Source organism: Ambystoma mexicanum, chromosome 6p, assembly GCF_040938575.1.
Source record: "Ambystoma mexicanum isolate Mex_15411 chromosome 6p, UKY_AmexF1_1, whole genome shotgun sequence".
Classification (NCBI taxonomy): Eukaryota; Metazoa; Chordata; class Amphibia; order Caudata; family Ambystomatidae; genus Ambystoma; species Ambystoma mexicanum.
The window spans coordinates 1,070,368,960-1,070,386,771 of NC_090935.1; the positions used below are offsets into that span (position 1 = coordinate 1,070,368,960).

Below are 17,812 nucleotides of genomic sequence, written 5' to 3' on the forward strand. Positions count from 1 at the left end.
ACGTGGAAGTTACCATGGAGGTTACGTCAGTGGGCGCGGCGTCTTCCACGTGATAGAAAACGTACTGGGTCACGTGACCATCTTGTTGCCGGTAGTTCAGGTACTTAATGATCCGGCGCCCACTTCTCGCTGCTTCTGATCCCATATTGACAGTGGCTCTTCTCGCTTGGAAATTTTTGGTGTTTTTTTTGATCTCGGATTACGTTTATTGGATATGCTCACGGATTGCCCTTACCTGTTCTAGTATTTTGACCTCGGATTGTTTTTTGGTTATTCTTGCCTAGTGGTTTGGTTAAGTTGATTTCGGACCTTGAAGGTTGGGAGACCTCTTACCTTCTTTCTTTCCTTCCTTCCTCTTCCCCTCCTATTCCTTCCCTGTCCTTTCCTCCAGGGTGCTGTAGGCGTCCTCGTGCCGGCGGGAATAGGCTAGGTGCTGGACTAGAGACTTCCTGAGCACCTTTTAGGCGTCCTCGTGCCGGCGGGAATAGGTTGTTGCTGGACTAGTGACTTCCTTGCACCATTGGATTATTTGGTTCGTCGGACAGGGGGCAGATACCATCACACAGTTCGTACAGAAAAGGAGAAGGAGATTTGCCAGAGACGACCACTTCCAGGGAAACCAGGGTAAGAAACCTAACTTTCCTTACCATTCTCTACAACTCACTATCTGGTACTGATTGTATTTTCTCTTCTTATGGTCTCCAGATTTCCCCAGTATTGAGGACATTCTTGCATGAAACACTTCTGGTTAAAACCCGTTTTCTGCAGGTTAGTCTGTTAATTATTTGTTAAACGTTTGTCCAGAAAGGGGTGTATTTGATTGTTAATCAGTGTAATATTCTCCAGTCGTTGAAAGGAACCTGGATTCTCCATCTATCGTGAAGTTTGCGGTCCGCTCAACTCTACCGATCCCAACGACTCTACACCATCTTCCGATCAATTAGTTTCTCAGTCTGTCCTTTCGTACTCCTGAGAATCACATTGGTAGGAAGAAATATATTCTTCACGACGGGTCAACACGGAACCGTGCTTCAGGATTTGTGACAGAATCAGAAGCCTTATCATGGATGCCGCGAATGACCCGTTGGCCGTTTTGGTTCAGTTGGTGGCCGACCTACGTGCCGATATGACGGCGGCCCAGGCTGACACCCACCGGCGCATTGACGAAATGCAAGCTGGTATCAGGGAAGTGGTTACAGGATCACCATCTTTGGCCTCCGCTTCCACTTCAGGTCAGGCAGGGCCTTCAGTCAGATCTGATTCTACGCATGTGTACATGGCCGCTCAGTTCCCGCTTGCTCCCCCAGAAAGGTTTACTGGGGATCCTAAATCCTTTCGGACTTTCATTAACCAATGCAGGTTGCATTTCTTGTGTCGGCCTACCTCGTTTCCTGATGCGACTACAAAAGCTGCCTTTGTCTTATCAAACCTCGGTGGTATGGCCGCTGTTTGGGCTAATCCTTTGTTAGAACAAGGCAGTCCGCTATTGTTCGACTGCGATGCATTGATCAGTGCTATGACTAGGGTGTTTGATACTCGCTACAAGACTCAAGCCACGGATCTGGAATTGTTAAATCTCCGTCAGGGGGATACTCCTTTGTTGTCATATTTGGCTAAGTTTAATCAGTTGGTTGCTGAAACTGGTTGGCCGGAAGATAAAAAGGCAGCCCTATTTTATAAAGGATTGTCGGACTCATTGAAAGATACTATAGCCACGGTTCCGGTGGTTCCTACGTCCTTTCCTGATTTCTTGGACCTAGTACTTCAGATTGATGCCCGACGCGCCGAAAGAAAAGGGGAGAAGAGAGTAATTCCGGTCAATACTACCGTTTCCCCAATTCCTGTTTCTGGCGGTGATGAACCTATGCAAATCGGGGCAGTAAGGGGCCCGTTAACATCGGAAGAAAGAGAACATCGCAGACGGAACAATTTGTGCTTTTATTGCGGTTCCGCTAATCATCTACTCAGTGCATGCCCAAAGAGACCCCGCAAGTCGGGAAACGCCAAGGCCCGGTCGTAGAAGGAACCCCTACGCCGAGCTCTTCCATGCAGGGTTCCTTGTTGTCCACACCCTTCTATATTGACGTTATGTTGAGTTATGACCAGGTCACGCCTTGGAGTTCTGCAGCTGTTCTTGACTCTGGGGCAACTGGTAACTACATTGATGCCCAATATGTTCGGAAATGGGGTATTCCCTTATTGTCAAAGAGTGTTCCTGAGGTAGTCAATGCCGTTGACGGATCAACCCTTCTTTCTGGGCTTGTTACTGAACATACCATTCCGTTACTGTTAACCATTGGTGTTGAGCATTCGGAAACCATCACATTTGACGTCATTATGGCACCGCAATATAAACTAATCCTGGGTTTACCATGGCTCAAGCTTCATAATCCGGTCATTAACTGGGAGACCGGGGCTATCGCTTTCAGTTCTCAGCAATGTCTTCGATCATGCAATTCAGTAGAGTCTATGTATGAAGCACCTGAAGCTCCTAGTCGGGCTTTGTTGAACTCTGTGGTTACCATTGGAGCAGTTGTTAACACCGTATTGCCTGTCGAATACACAAGTTATAAGGATGTTTTTGACAAAGGGAAAGCGGAGATTCTGCCGCCTCATCGGCCCTACGATTGCCCAATTGTTCTCAAACCAGATGTTAAGACACCATCGGGACGTATTTATTCCCTTACCCAAAAGGAAGAAGTCGTCCTTAAGGAATATTTGGATAAAGCCCTTGAGTTAGGTTTTATTCGGCCTTCTCACTCTCCATTTGCTTCACCGCTATTCTTTGTACCCAAGAAGGAGGGTGACTTAAGACCTTGTATTGATTATCGGGAGCTCAATGCAGGTACTATCCGAAATCAGTACCCGATTCCGCTGATTTCTGTCTTACTGGATCAGTTAGGGTCTTCAGAATTCTTCACCAAATTGGATCTAAGGGGTGCTTACAACTTGGTCCGGATTCGTCGAGGGGATGAATGGAAAACCGCCTTCAAGACCCGATATGGCCTATTCGAGTATTTGGTGATGCCATTCGGGCTTTGCAATGCCCCGGCCACATTCCAGAATTTCATCAACGACGTTCTGCGTGACATGATCGACAGGTTCGTTATCATCTATCTAGATGATATACTCATCTATTCTCCATCTATGGAAGATCATGTACGTCATGTTTCAGAAGTCTTACAACGCTTGCGGGAGCATCACCTTTTTGTCAAGTTAGAAAAATGTGTATTCCATGCAAATCAGGTCGAGTTCCTTGGATATGACATCACCAACAAAGGAGTGCAGATGAGTAGTAGTAAGGTAAAAGCGGTCTTAAACTGGCCTGTACCAACTTCAAGGAAAGAGTTGCAATCGTTTCTGGGGTTTTCTAACTTTTACAGGCGGTTCATTAGACAGTTCTCTTCTATTGCTGCACCCCTCACCGAATTGACCAGTAACAAGAAACCTTATTTATGGAACGATAACGCCCAAATAGCGTTTGAGTCTTTAAAGGCCGCATTCACTACAGCTCCTGTTTTGCTGCATCCAAATGTCAAACGTCCTTTCGTCGTCGAAGCTGATGCATCGGATATTGCGGTAGGAGCTATCCTGTCCCAGACATGCGCTGATACTGGGGAATTACATCCAGTCGCCTATCATTCACGCAAGTTAACGCCCTATGAGCGCAATTATACCGTAACTGAACGGGAATTGTTGGCTGTTAGGGACGCATTTATGGTCTGGCGACATCATCTTCTTGGTACGGAAGTACCGGTCCAGGTCTTTACTGACCACAGAAACCTGTTGGCCTTGCAGTCCTTGACGTGCACCACTGCGAGACATGCCCGCTGGCATGAATTCTTTTCTATGTACAACTTTACGTTGACTTATCGCCCAGGTGTTCTAAATTCCAAGGCTGACGCTCTATCCAGAAGCTTGGGGAATGATGTTTCACGTCCACAGGATGGGTCATTGTTATTACCAACACAAGTGGTTTGTAGTTGTGTTCTACAACCCACTTTGAAGTCAACGCTCCAGACCTGGGTTGATAAAGAGCCCGCAGAATTGGCAGAATATAACATGGATATTTTGCATGGTCTTCCTTATGTCCAGGGTCGTGTCTTTATGCCTGATCAGGATACCCGGTGTGCAGCTATTTCCTTATGTCATGACGCTGCTATCGCAGCGCACCCTGGTTCACAGAAAACCCTCGAACTCCTCAAACGCTGGTGTTGGTGGCCCTCTATGCGAAGAGACGTCTCGCAATATATCTCGACCTGCGCCATTTGTGCCCAATGTAAATCCCATTCGGCGAAACCTATGGGGTTACTACAGCCATTACCAGTGCCGGCCAGACCATGGGCGATGATTACCATGGATTTTGTGGTGGAGTTGCCTTTGATCGACGGTTTTGATACTATATGGGTGGTGGTTGACAGCTTTTCTAAAATGTCTCTATTTGTTCCTTGCCAAGGTTTGCCATCAGCTGCTAAGCTGGCGGAGCTGTTCTTGCGACATGTCTTCAGGTTTTTTGGGTTACCTGAGATTGTGGTTTCTGACAGAGGGTCCCAGTTCACGTCACGTTTCTGGAGGCATCTTATGTTCTCATTAGGGGTGGATGAACGGTGTTCCACAGCATTCCATCCCCAGACGGATGGTCAAACAGAGCGGGTGAACGCTACTATGGAGCAGTATCTCAGGTGTCTCGTCCTTCAACATCAGGAATCCTGGTTAGCCGTTCTTCCATTAGCGGAATTCGCTTATAATAATTCCAGCCATTCATCTACGGGAACATCGCCATTTTATGCCTTATATGGGCAACACCCACGCACCCTACCTCTTGATTGGAAACTACCTGCGGATTGCCCGGCAGTTCAATCTTGTATCAAGGATCTGTCTCTGGTCCGTGATAGGGTGCTGGAACATCTGAAACAAGCTCAAGAGCAGGCAAAGAAGTACGCTGATCGGAATCGCCGTCCTGCACCCAATTACGTTCCAGGTTCGCGGGTATGGTTGTCCACAAAGAATTTACGCATTCCAGGACGACGATGCTTGTTGCCACGTTTTGTCGGTCCTTATGTTGTAAAGGATGTCTTGAGTCCATTGGTAGTCAAGTTAGATTTGCCGTGCTCTTGGAAGATACATCCGGTCTTTCATGTGTCCATGGTTAAGCCTTGTGTGGACAGTACCAGGGTAGTGGCTTCTCCATCTCCGATATTGGTTCAAGGGGTAGAGGAGTATGAAGTCAATTCCATTCTTGATTCTAAGGTTTCTCGTGGTACCAGGTATTTCTTAGTGGATTGGAAAGGTTACGGTCCGGAAGATCGGACATGGGAACCAGAGCAGAACGTGCATGCCCCGTTGTTGGTGTCTCAGTTTCTGGCCTCACGGGGGCATGGGGGTCCTTTGGGGGAGGATACTGTCAGAAAACGCTTCAGGTCTTGTGATACCCCTTCGGTTCTCTTGTCTTCTCGTAGCCAAAAGCGCCTGTCGCGTTCGAATATCAGACAGGAGGCGGGCTTGCATTATCCACGCTCTACTCGCGGTAGACATTTTCGTCGGGAACGTAGTTCCCGACGCCTCACGTGGAAGTTACCATGGAGGTTACGTCAGTGGGCGCGGCGTCTTCCACGTGATAGAAAACGTACTGGGTCACGTGACCATCTTGTTGCCGGTAGTTCAGGTACTTAATGATCCGGCGCCCACTTCTCGCTGCTTCTGATCCCATATTGACAGTGGCTCTTCTCGCTTGGAAATTTTTGGTGTTTTTTTTGATCTCGGATTACGTTTATTGGATATGCTCACGGATTGCCCTTACCTGTTCTAGTATTTTGACCTCGGATTGTTTTTTGGTTATTCTTGCCTAGTGGTTTGGTTAAGTTGATTTCGGACCTTGAAGGTTGGGAGACCTCTTACCTTCTTTCTTTCCTTCCTTCCTCTTCCCCTCCTATTCCTTCCCTGTCCTTTCCTCCAGGGTGCTGTAGGCGTCCTCGTGCCGGCGGGAATAGGCTAGGTGCTGGACTAGAGACTTCCTGAGCACCTTTTAGGCGTCCTCGTGCCGGCGGGAATAGGTTGTTGCTGGACTAGTGACTTCCTTGCACCATTGGATTATTTGGTTCGTCGGACAGGGGGCAGATACCATCACACAGTTCGTACAGAAAAGGAGAAGGAGATTTGCCAGAGACGACCACTTCCAGGGAAACCAGGGTAAGAAACTTAACTTTCCTTACCATTCTCTACAACTCACTATCTGGTACTGATTGTATTTTCTCTTCTTATGGTCTCCAGATTTCCCCAGTATTGAGGACATTCTTGCATGAAACACTTCTGGTTAAAACCCGTTTTCTGCAGGTTAGTCTGTTAATTATTTGTTAAACGTTTGTCCAGAAAGGGGTGTATTTGATTGTTAATCAGTGTAATATTCTCCAGTCGTTGAAAGGAACCTGGATTCTCCATCTATCGTGAAGTTTGCGGTCCGCTCAACTCTACCGATCCCAACGACTCTACACCATCTTCCGATCAATTAGTTTCTCAGTCTGTCCTTTCGTACTCCTGAGAATCACATTGGTAGGAAGAAATATATTCTTCACGACGGGTCAACACGGAACCGTGCTTCAGGATTTGTGACACAGACGCGGCAGCAGCAGCGATATCTGGCAAACATCTTGGCAAAGCGCATGCGACAGGATCAAGGGCGGAGGAGTAGTAGCCGCACGGCCTATTCTTCCCTCCGTGTTCCTGTGTTAACACAGCCAAAGCACATCCATCACATTCATGCACAAACAACACAAAGGCCTTGTCATAATTTGGAGTACCCAGAACTGGTGCAGAGCATAACGCGGTTTTGAGAAGCTCAAATGATCGTTGATGTTCCGATTTCCATGGCAGTGGCAGAGAAATGCCCTTCTTCGTCAAAGCGAACATCGGTTTTATCACTAGTGAAAAGTTCGGGATCCACAACCTACAGTAAGAAGCCATACCTATGAAGGCTCTGACTTCCTTCTGTGTATTTGGAAAAGACATGCCAGAAATGTGTTTTATTCTTTCAGGTGTCAATCTTCTCCCCTCCTTTGACAGGAGGTAGCCTAAATAGGCGACCTCCTGACAACAATATTGAACTTTTTTGAGCAAAGCTTTATGACCATTTTTAGCTAGATGAACAAGCAACAGTACAGTGCCTTCTTTACAAGCACTTTCAGAATCTGCAGCCAAAAGCAAATCATCGACATACTGAAGCAGTGTACAAGTAGGTGGCAATTCAAGGGTGTCGAGCTGCTCTTTCAAAGCTCTACTATAAATGCTTGGACTTTCAGTATACCCTTGAGGTGCCCGAGTAAATGTAAATGAACGTCCCCCCAAGGTGAACGCAAAAAAATATCTACTCTCTTTGTGTATGGGAATGCTAAAGAAAGCATTTTTTAAATCCACAACGCTGAAATGAATAGCCGTAGCAGGGATCATTGTCTGTATCGTTGTTACATCAGGCACAATTGGAAATTGTGGGGCGACAACTCTGTTAATAGCACGAAGATCAATTATGAACCGGTATGGGATTACATTGTCGCCTTTCTTATATACAGGCAAAATCGGGCTGTTACATAAACTACCTGCAATCTCCTCGATCACCCCACGATGCACAAAATCGGAGACAATGCACTTCAAAGCACGCTCGACCTCAACTGATATTTTATACTGCGGAATGCGTGGTAATTTAACTCCATGTTTCAAAACTATTTTAACGGGCTCAATCTGTAGTACCCCGACATCATTGTCGTCAACCGCCCATAAACATTCCGGGACAACGCTAAACTCAGGAGGCAATGCTCGAGTCAAAAACTGAGAATTGGGAAGTTGCTGTGGTGAAACCGTCAGTCGTACTCCATCAGAGGAACAATTAATTACTGCATTCAATTTCTTTAACAAATTTAACCCCAGGAAATTCTCTCCACAGTTCGAAGTCAGAAGGAAAGGGCAATGGTCCGTAAAGGGACCCAAAGAAACAGACACCGGCAAAGAAACCGGACAGACAATTGGTATACCAGAAAACCCTACAGAAACATTTGTTTGCCCTGACAGTGGAATGTTTGGAACCCGGGAATGATCAATGGAGCACTTCTGTGCTCCAGTGTCTATCAAAAACTGGTGTTTCCTATTCCCCACTAATAATTCAACGTAGGGGCCTTTCTGATTAACGGGAATAGGTGAAGGCTCCAAACCCTGCTTCGGGCAGTCCTAATGAAATAGAGTATCGTCGGAAGGAAGCTCTTCAGAAAGGTAGGCAGCAGAAGGGTGATCAAATATGTTCCTCGAGTCCACACTCGAAGTCTGATTTTCCCGTGAAAAAGGTTGCTGAGGATCTTGTAAAAACAGACCTCTATCAGGGCCCCCTGCTCCAGGGCGACTTATAGGTCGTCTACCCATACTCCCAAACGCTTTGTTTGACCTTTGTCGAAGGACGGGGCATTGTGCTCGCCAATGACCTTCCTGGCGGCAATAGGCACATTGATTAATATTCACAGAACCCAAAGGAGCGTTTCCTTTTGGGACATACTGACCTCTGGTCTGTGTCGTACCTCCTCTGGGGTTTCTAACAATTTGTTTTAATAATACTTTAGTTTTCAGATCTCCTTTCCTTTTCTCTATTTTCTCCTTTTCATTATTAACACGGTTCTCATAATACTGAGCCATGTGCAAAACTTCAGATTGAGATTTTGCCTGCCAAGCGCTCTCAGAGGACATAATCTTTGACTGGATGTCGGGCAACAATCCACGTACAAATTTGTCCACAAACAACCTTTTCCCAGACTCTGTACCTAAGTCCTGTCCACTGAAGTCAGAAAATACCTGCTCGAATCTATTAAAGAATTCGGTGGCGCCTTCAGTTTTTCCTTGAACACAGGCCGTAAGCTTGTCCCAAATAATTCTTTTCTCTGGAATTATAGTTTTTAATTTTGCAACAATTCTATCAGGCAAAGTGAGTATTACCTGAGGTGGTTTCTCACCAGCTGGTCTTTCCCCATCAACCCTAGTCATATTAGCCCACGTATCTCCCAACCCTGACACATCGTCTATTGTCCGCACCTGCTTCCATACATCTACGGGTAGGAGTACAGGGAATAGCAAGTCAATATCACTTAAGGTGAACACAGAGGACTGCAAAACGGACTCTATCTCTTTGTAAAACCCTGTCGGGTGTTTCCTGATATCGGGAACTGATTGTTTAATTGTGGTCACTTCCTGTCGTGAAAACGGGACGTGAACAAATTGCGATACATAATGCGCAGGGATATCCACAACGGGTGCACCAGTCCCAGCGTTAGCAAGGATCTCAACCTTTGGGACAAATGTCGGAGGAACCTCTCTCATAGGCAACTGAGATATAGGTAATTCCGACCGCTTACTAAGCAACAGAGCCAGGTCGAGCGCTAAGGCAGTCGAAGAAGTATCGGGCGAAAAAACCCTTTTACAAATACCTAACAACTCTATAGGACAACTAACCTTCTTCCTTACCCATCCTTCCTGCAGGTACTGTACCATTACCTGAATCACCTTCCTTTGCATTTCTACTGTATACTGACTATACGTGTCATATACTTCATCTGGCGGAATCGATGAATCCGAGATCCATCGAATCGCATCTTTGGTACAAATTCGTACTTCCTCAGGTGCCGATCTACGACATGGAAGGAACTGTTTCTGCACATACATACTGTCGTCTTCATCATCCTCATCTCGTGAATTTTCAAAGTCCCTCCTATACTCAAACAATCTTTCAACATGACCATGTACTTTCTTCTCTGTGTCCCTCGAAAGTGCTAAAGCATTTAGATCCCTCACCCCTTGTGGGAGATCGAATTTTGTAATCTACCCCACATCACACATAAATGAGTCCCCAAACCTTGATAAAAACATTTTTCTCGGGAAAACTATTCAAATTTGATAATGTGGAAAAAACATTAACTTGATCACCCTTTCTCCATACAGTGCTTAGCCCATGCAAACAATTCCCGTTTCTTATCTGCAGAAACAGTATTGCGAGTGACAATCTTTGACCCCGCACCTTGATCAACTTCAGTCAATACGGAACCACTCGGGAGCGGAGGTGTGGGAAAATTCAATAAGGGTGCAACTATCGGCGCGGGAGGAAGGGGTGGTGCGATAGGTGGAGGAACAACAGCTAGAGGAATAGGAACAATAGGTTGTACAGGGGGAACAGGAATAACAGTAGGGACAACAGCAGGAATGGGCAGAGCACCCAGGAGAGGATCATACGGAGGTGGCGCAGAGGCACCAGGCCTGTGTTCGTTTAACAATTTTTCAATAAATTCCTCAGAAACATGGAAATCTTTAGAGGGATACATTTTCTGGATTCCGAGTGAAAAAGCCCTATCCATATTTTTAACTGACACTGAATGTTTTTCTTTATCATATAACAACGCTTTTTCGGCATTTGTTTTATGACGGCGTGCATGTTTATCCTTACTTTTAAGCTGCTGTAATGCTTCTTTTTTCCAATTCTGCAAAACATCAAAGGCTGCAGGTCTGGCCTTCTTTTTTAGCCAAACCGATTCTAGGTATTCAATACGGGGGATCTCAAAACTACCATTGATTGGCCACTGAAATTCGGAGGCATGTCTGGTCTGTCTGTGCCAAATATCATTAAATACTATACTTCCAATGCCATACTTACAGTACATAGTACATGCCGGCGACCCCTCCTGTGGTGCCGGACGGCTAAATCCCAAAGATTGTCGATTGCTGCGGAACAGAGCCCTAAAGCAGCTAGACAATTTCCCAGGCATTTCACAAAAAATTGGTGTTACCTGGTCAATAATTGTGTCTGCAGATACAATACGCCAAATTCAAATTGTCAGGGTTAAATTAAGAGCCGGGTCACGACTGCACCTGACCAAACCTAAGGAGGACCGTACGGTTTACCAAAGAACTTAACTAAGGAATTTTACCTTGTGTTTGGTGGTTTCGACAAATCTGCCCGCCTCAAAAAATGGACCCTCTTCAAGATGCTGTGTCAGACCACACGACTATCGTCCAAGGATCGGATTGTGCAGCGCTGCCGAGGTATCGCGTCTCGTTCGGTCGGGCCCGCTGTCCGATCCCGGTTCGATAGTCTGCGTCAACCTTCAATGATCCGGCATCAATCTTGAGGGTCCCTATTCGGGCGCCAACTGTGAAAACATAAAAATAATATGAGGCCGGGAACCCCAAAAAGAAACACACCAACACAGGTTACAAAGAACATACAAGTGCTTTATTTAAAAGCTACAACAGTTACCAAATCAATTAACAAACGGATAGCTATTCGGCTCTCAGAGTAACGTAACGAACTTCAACGAAGGTGCGATGCATTAGTAAGAGAGACCGTACATTAGAATACTTGGGTCTTTTATATGATTTGTCCAGCCCTTGGCCAACCCTCTCGCGGGTCAACCCTTCTTGGGATCGGGCCTAGGGTTCCTTTCCAGGTCAATCCTATAATTTATGCATTTTGATCAGTTTTGCTGATATAGTTGGGCATTTACACATAGGTCAGCAATAGGACAAGGTCTCAGTTCGCGACCCCGACAAGTGGCCTGCAGACATATTAATTATTCGTGTGTGCGGAGGTCACAAAGGCCAGAATCTTACTCAGAATGTCATTCGGCCTCCATTTTGATGTTCAGGGTGACTTCCACATTACAAGAGAACCTAAAATGGCAGCTTAATCCAAGATGGCGACTTACATTACTTTCTCTAAGGTCAAGACCTTGCCGCGGAGTTTTATTCGCATGATGTTTTAGACAACTTGGCATAGGCCAATACACATACAATTGCTGCGATAGGAGGCCTAATATTATTTCAATTCCGACACTTCAATCACACATTTACAGGTTCGGTAACTTACTCATTTACCCACACAGTCGATTATTCCTAACTCACTCCAACAACATATCACTCAATGCATTAGTCAAAATGATCAGGAAAATCCTCCATTTACCAATGATCTTTGTTCCCAAAACAAACAAAGAAGGTTTTCTATTTCTTGAACTTAATCTATACATAAAAATGCGAATTTATTAAATAAACAAATACTAATTTGAAAATAACATGTATTGTTCGGACGAAATGAAAAACAATGTTGCTGCCTTTTGTCCAACTAATTATTCCAAGTAAGTGTTTGTGCAACTCCATGGATATTTTGATGGACTCTGTCCTTGTCTGTTCTTCTGCAGAAGCTGGTGGATGGTCTCCTTTAACTTCCAATACATATCAGTGGCTCCAGATTGATCTCAGAGAGAGAACTGAGATTACAGCCATCGCCACTCAAGGCAGGTATGGAAGCTCGGACTGGGTCACAAGCTACCTCTTGATGTTCAGTGACACTGGAAGGAATTGGAAGCAATATCGCCAGGAAGAAAACATATGGGTGAGTGAGGCCCTGAATGGGGTCAGAGGTTTCTCAATAGGACCCAAGCAGTTTTTATTTCATAACTGAAGCAATGCTGTATAGCACACACTACTGGTGTGTTCAAGATATGTACATGGAAATACAATACTTTGTGATCTTTTTTAGCCAGGACATGTTTACAGACACATAGGGCCTCATTACAAGTCAGGCGGTAAGGGGTTAACATCGCCGATAAAGGTGCCGGCGCCGTCACCCCTGTACCACATGATTACGAGGTCCCCTCGCGGGACCCGGTCTGCACGTCTGGTTTCACCAAATGTGCAGACCGGGTCCCGTGAGGGGAAGAGGGAGCAAACAACGGGCCGCTCGTAATTGGCCCGTTGTTTGCTCCCTCTCCCATTCCCATTCAGCCCTATGGGGGCTGTAATGGGAATGGGGAAGACCCAGGTCCGGGTTCCCAGAGGGAGAAATTACCGGGCCCTCCGAACTCGGAATGGCCCGGTAATTCCTCATTCTTGGAACCCGGGCCCGGACCCGATTTTGGCAGCAGCCATGCCACCAATAGCGGCATGGCTATCGCCAAAATCGTAATGAGGCCCATACAGTATATATGCCTCTGGCTTAATATGCTAGCTATTGTTGTTAAATCATTCGGAATCTTCAAGGCATAAGAATAATTACTGTATTCCCTTGTTCCCTTCTTGCCTTGAAACGCTTTGAAGCACTTCACTTGTGTATAAGCGCTTTACAAAAAAAACAATTACAATTACAATTAGATGTAAATATATTTTGTGGAGTTTCTTAGTAAGATCTTACTTAGAGTCACATGCAGACTGATTCCCATGCCCTGGGTTTCTTAGAATGCCTTACACTGGCACTCCGTAGCCAGGTAGCATGTGGTGCCCGTTTGCCATTTGGGGCTAGCTGAGCTCGTCTTCTGGCTCAGTGGAAACGTGCAAGCATGTGCATCCCCTATTGTTGTATCATAGCACTTCATTAAATGGAGAATGTGTAGCATGTTGGCGTGACATGCATTAACATCATACTATGAAATTTATGCAATTTAATCAGTTGACGTTTCTGTAATATAAACTTTTTGTAACTTTAAGAGGCAGAGTTTTGCAAGTAATACACAACACACCATCTTTACCAGACAGAGAATTGTAAGTATTGCTTTTTATTTTGATGAAGTTAGAAATCTTTTCACCTGAAATAGATCCTCTAGTATATAGATTATTTTTCAAAAGTTATTTTATTTACTGAGGTATGAAGTGTTATGAGTTTAATAAAACTTGTAGAAAACAATCTCCTCTTTGGTGCTGTGCGCTCAGCAGGTGGTAACAAGACCACACACATGTATTTGTTCTCCTAACATTTGCATACATACACAATGCAGCAGAATTAACCAATGTTTCATCTGCAGATAGTAACTTACATGTGTGCCGCTACAGGAGTTTCCTATGTCCATGCTTCGTTGTTGTGCAGTTTCCTATTGGCAAGCTCTATGCCCTTGAACTACATGAAGGCACATGCAGTTATTGTGGTTTGTGAATGTGATATTGAGGATGCAGCTTTATGTTATATTACTTACATAACACCACCGACTATGCCCTGATCACGCCCACGAGTCCGACATGCATTGGTCTTATCCCGTCTCTGTCCTGTATGTGTCAAAGAAGGCATGCATGTACTCAAGGACTGAATCAAAGCTACGTTGTGCTGTATTTTGTATATATTCTTCTTTACATGTGAGTGGGTCTTGCTACCACCTAGTGAGCACACAGCACCACGGGCGAGCTCCTTGCTCTTTTGTCTGTGATCATTGCCTTTGCGTCATTGGCATGTCACTGTAGTGCTCCTTTAAATTCAAAGTGAATATTGGTTGACATATATTTTCTAATGTTGGAAAGGATAGTGCCCATTTTCTTCTTTTTGTATTAAAAAGAGTGGCATAAATAACAGCAGAAATCACATTTCTGTGGCTATGACATCCATCAGCTGCTGTTGCTGCGTGGCTGCTCAATTGGACAGAAAGACAGGTGTGTACTCTGAAATAGTTCTTGTGGAGAAAGCTTGTCAGATTTCAATAATAGCCCTCCATTGCGAATTAATTAACACAGATTTGACTACAATGTATTAATCATAGACTTTGTGACATGTCTACCTCATTTTTGAAAACACACATCGTCACAATGAATTGTGAACAGATAAATGCATAAGCAGCAGAGGCTTTCATATAATAGGACATATGTTGGACTGGGTGTAGAAAGTTACATAAAAATATATTAGGCCTGATTTACAAAGTGTTTTCCAATGGGGTGCGCCATTGTAAAACGCTTTTGTGTAAATAAGGTCTTTGCCCTTTCAGACCTGCTGGAGACTGAGAGAGCCATGTGCAGAACCTTTGTTGAATGTGGATATTGCCTGTAACCACTATACCTGTTTGCAGATTTATCTAGAACAACATTTCACCCACACCAGGGGAAAGTTTCTGTAATCTGGCGCCAGATGGTTTGAATTAAGACTCCAATGGACCCTCACCTCTGACTATGCTGACCAGGGATGTTGGGAGTTGCAGTTCAAAACATCTGGGTAGAGAAGTGGTGCAGACGCTCTTATACAGAGAGGCCTTGTCAACCTGGCACAATGGATCAGCTGCTGCTGCAATGGTGCAGATACCACTTGTCTATATTATTGTTTGTTTTCAGACATGCAGAATAGCACCACGCTCGCAAGCAATCTTTACAACTTGGCTGTGACTTACACACTTGTATTTTGTAACCCACGCATGCATCGACAGTGTATAAAACACTAACAGAGCAGTAATAACTGTTCTATTACACTCCCCAGCACTTGTGGGCCAATCTCAATTAATAGCTAAACACATAGCCGCGTATGGTGTTTTTTCTTTTTCTGTTGTTTGTATCGCTAATAGTAACACATTCTAAGGAATGGCAGAAGGGATACACTAATGCTGGTTTTGATTCAGTTATTTTTGTAATCATTACTTTCTGGATATAGTAATAATTGGTTTAACTAAGTATATTGCTGGCCTATTTATTTATTTATTTGTATTTGTAAAGCGCACAAGCAGCCGCAGGCATCGAGGCGCTGTTGCCAAGATTGTTTTATATGAACATATTTATCTTAGATACGCAGATATAATTCGCTCTTGGTTACATTGAGCTTGAAAAACATTGTTGCCTTAGTTACAAGTGGAGAAATTGGTACTGGAGTACTTGGTACTGAACCTATATATTTACATTCATAATAAGTGATACTTACATTTACAACGTCCTTTTTATAATATTACATGATGTCTAATGGCACAATGGAAACACCTCTAATTCTGTAACTGTGGTTAGGACCTTGCCTGATTTTCCTTGCTCACTTGTGTCAAGTCTTAACACCTCACATTGGCATTGCTAGTTAAAATAACCTCTCTGTTACACAAGCACAACAACTACCAAGATGCCACACCATACATTACCCAATGCTTTGGCATTGTGGGTTTCAATGGCTTGATTACAGGACCTTCAAGGCATGAGACTGAACATAATTAGTATAAAACTCATGTCCATTTGGAGTCTTGGGGCCTCATTACGACCCAGGCAGTAAGGGGTTAACGGCGCCGTAAAAGGTGGAGGCGCGGTTAACCCCTTACCGCCTAATTACGAGGTCCCTTTGCGGGTCCCTAAGGATTGGACCCGCAAAAGGACTGTGGAGGTAATTTGGGTACCGCAATTTGCGGTACCGTAACAACCGCCTTCCCCATTTCCATTGAGCCCTATGGGGGCAAAAATGGGAATGGGGAAGGGCCAATGGTGAATGGGGAATTACCGCCCCACCAACCTTGGAATGGGGCCGTAATTCCGCCATTCACCATGGCACAAACGGTAAAATACCGGCGGCAACCATGGCGCTACTAGCGCCATGGTTACCGCCTGGGTCGTAATAACCCCCTTGGTCTTGAATTCCCTATCAGTGTCTAGTCGTTGCCTCATTATTTTTTTTCTCTTCAGGGCTCCCCATGGTACCATTAAGCATGCATTCATTTGGTATGCCCACGCTGGCCTGCTTATTGCCAACTTCTCTTAGTAATATTTAGACCTTTCAATGTATTTCCTATGTACTTGACATATTGTAGTCTGTGGTCCCTGGGTTCTGCGTGAGGCACTGTGTGTTTATACTACTTCATTCCTTTAGCACAAGTGAGCAAAGGCACAATGATATTCATACAAATCGGTGTCTCCACTCATGAAAATAATGTGCCAAAGAAATGTCTGCTGAGACGCCTGCAGCACAGCGTAGTCGCTCTGCTGTGGAAACAGGGATCCGATGTTCACCATGAATGATCTTCCTAATTATCTGTCTTTGGCACAAAACAAAACTCCCAATTGGAGCCAATTCTCATTAACATGTCCCATTTGGGCGGAAAAGTAAAAGAGATTAGTTAGCATTATCAAAAATGAAGCAGGCATTTCTAGTCAGTCCGCATGGAAAATAGTATGAGCCGTGCAACATTTCTTAAAATGGCTGCTTAGCTTTTACATCATTTTTCAACTGATAAAATGTGCAAATTAGTTTAGCAGCTTATTATAGACAACCAAGTTAAGATTGTTTTCATTTATTTTCCATCACTTAAACATCAATGCACACGTCCTCTAATCCTTCAGAAAGGACCGTAGTGTGAGTGTGAACCGTGGGGTTCTTTTTTGACAGTGACATGAACTCATCACCACTTCCATCACAGTCAGACTCAACTTTGTAACCCACACCCCAGACACCACTCTACTAAAACCCCTATCTCCACCGATGAGACCAGCAAACGAGTTTACTGTGCAAGAATACTTTTCTGTCTAGACCTCTACTCTTTTGCTCCCCTCAACAAAGTCCACCTCTGCCACCTATCACCATGCTAGATGACTCCATGCAAAAGCACTATCACTTTAATGCCCTGCTGCTACTCTATAAACCCACCCATGGTCTTGCCTCCCACTACCTCACTGATTGTATCTCAATGTGCACTACCTCCCAAACTCTCCACTTCTCATCCCTTCACAAACTGTCAGTCACCCGCCCCCACCATCCTTCCTCCCACTTCATACTAATAATTTACCCAGCAACTATTTACTTCACAGGGGGGTGGAAGGAGTCTGAGACAAGCACTCGGATTCATATATCCTGGCTGATTGCAGGCATAGGTGAGTTCTGCATCAGTTCCCAATAGGATATTGAGAACATTATGAGTCGGGATGTCCTGTTGTTGGGCTATCAAATGAGAGTGCATATAATTCAAATCTGAGCTACGCTGTGTTTTTCAGTGCATATGATAGGTTATTTATAAAGTGCTTAATACCCAGAGGTTTGTAAGCGTGGACCCGGGGATCGAACCTGTGGTGCTCTGTGTCATTTTGCTTCCAA

At 44.7% G+C, this 17,812-nt stretch overlaps 1 protein-coding gene across 1 annotated transcript in view; it reads left to right on the plus strand.

Annotated features, from left to right (window-relative positions):
- Positions 1-17,812, plus strand: part of LOC138510185 (contactin-associated protein-like 4) — a 2,554,874-nt gene that overhangs the window by 607,723 nt on the left and 1,929,339 nt on the right. Inside the window, exon 3 of the mRNA XM_069625670.1 lies at positions 12,213-12,406. Within this exon, the coding sequence (XP_069481771.1) occupies positions 12,213-12,406 (194 nt within the window). The remainder of the gene's footprint in view (positions 1-12,212; positions 12,407-17,812) is intronic.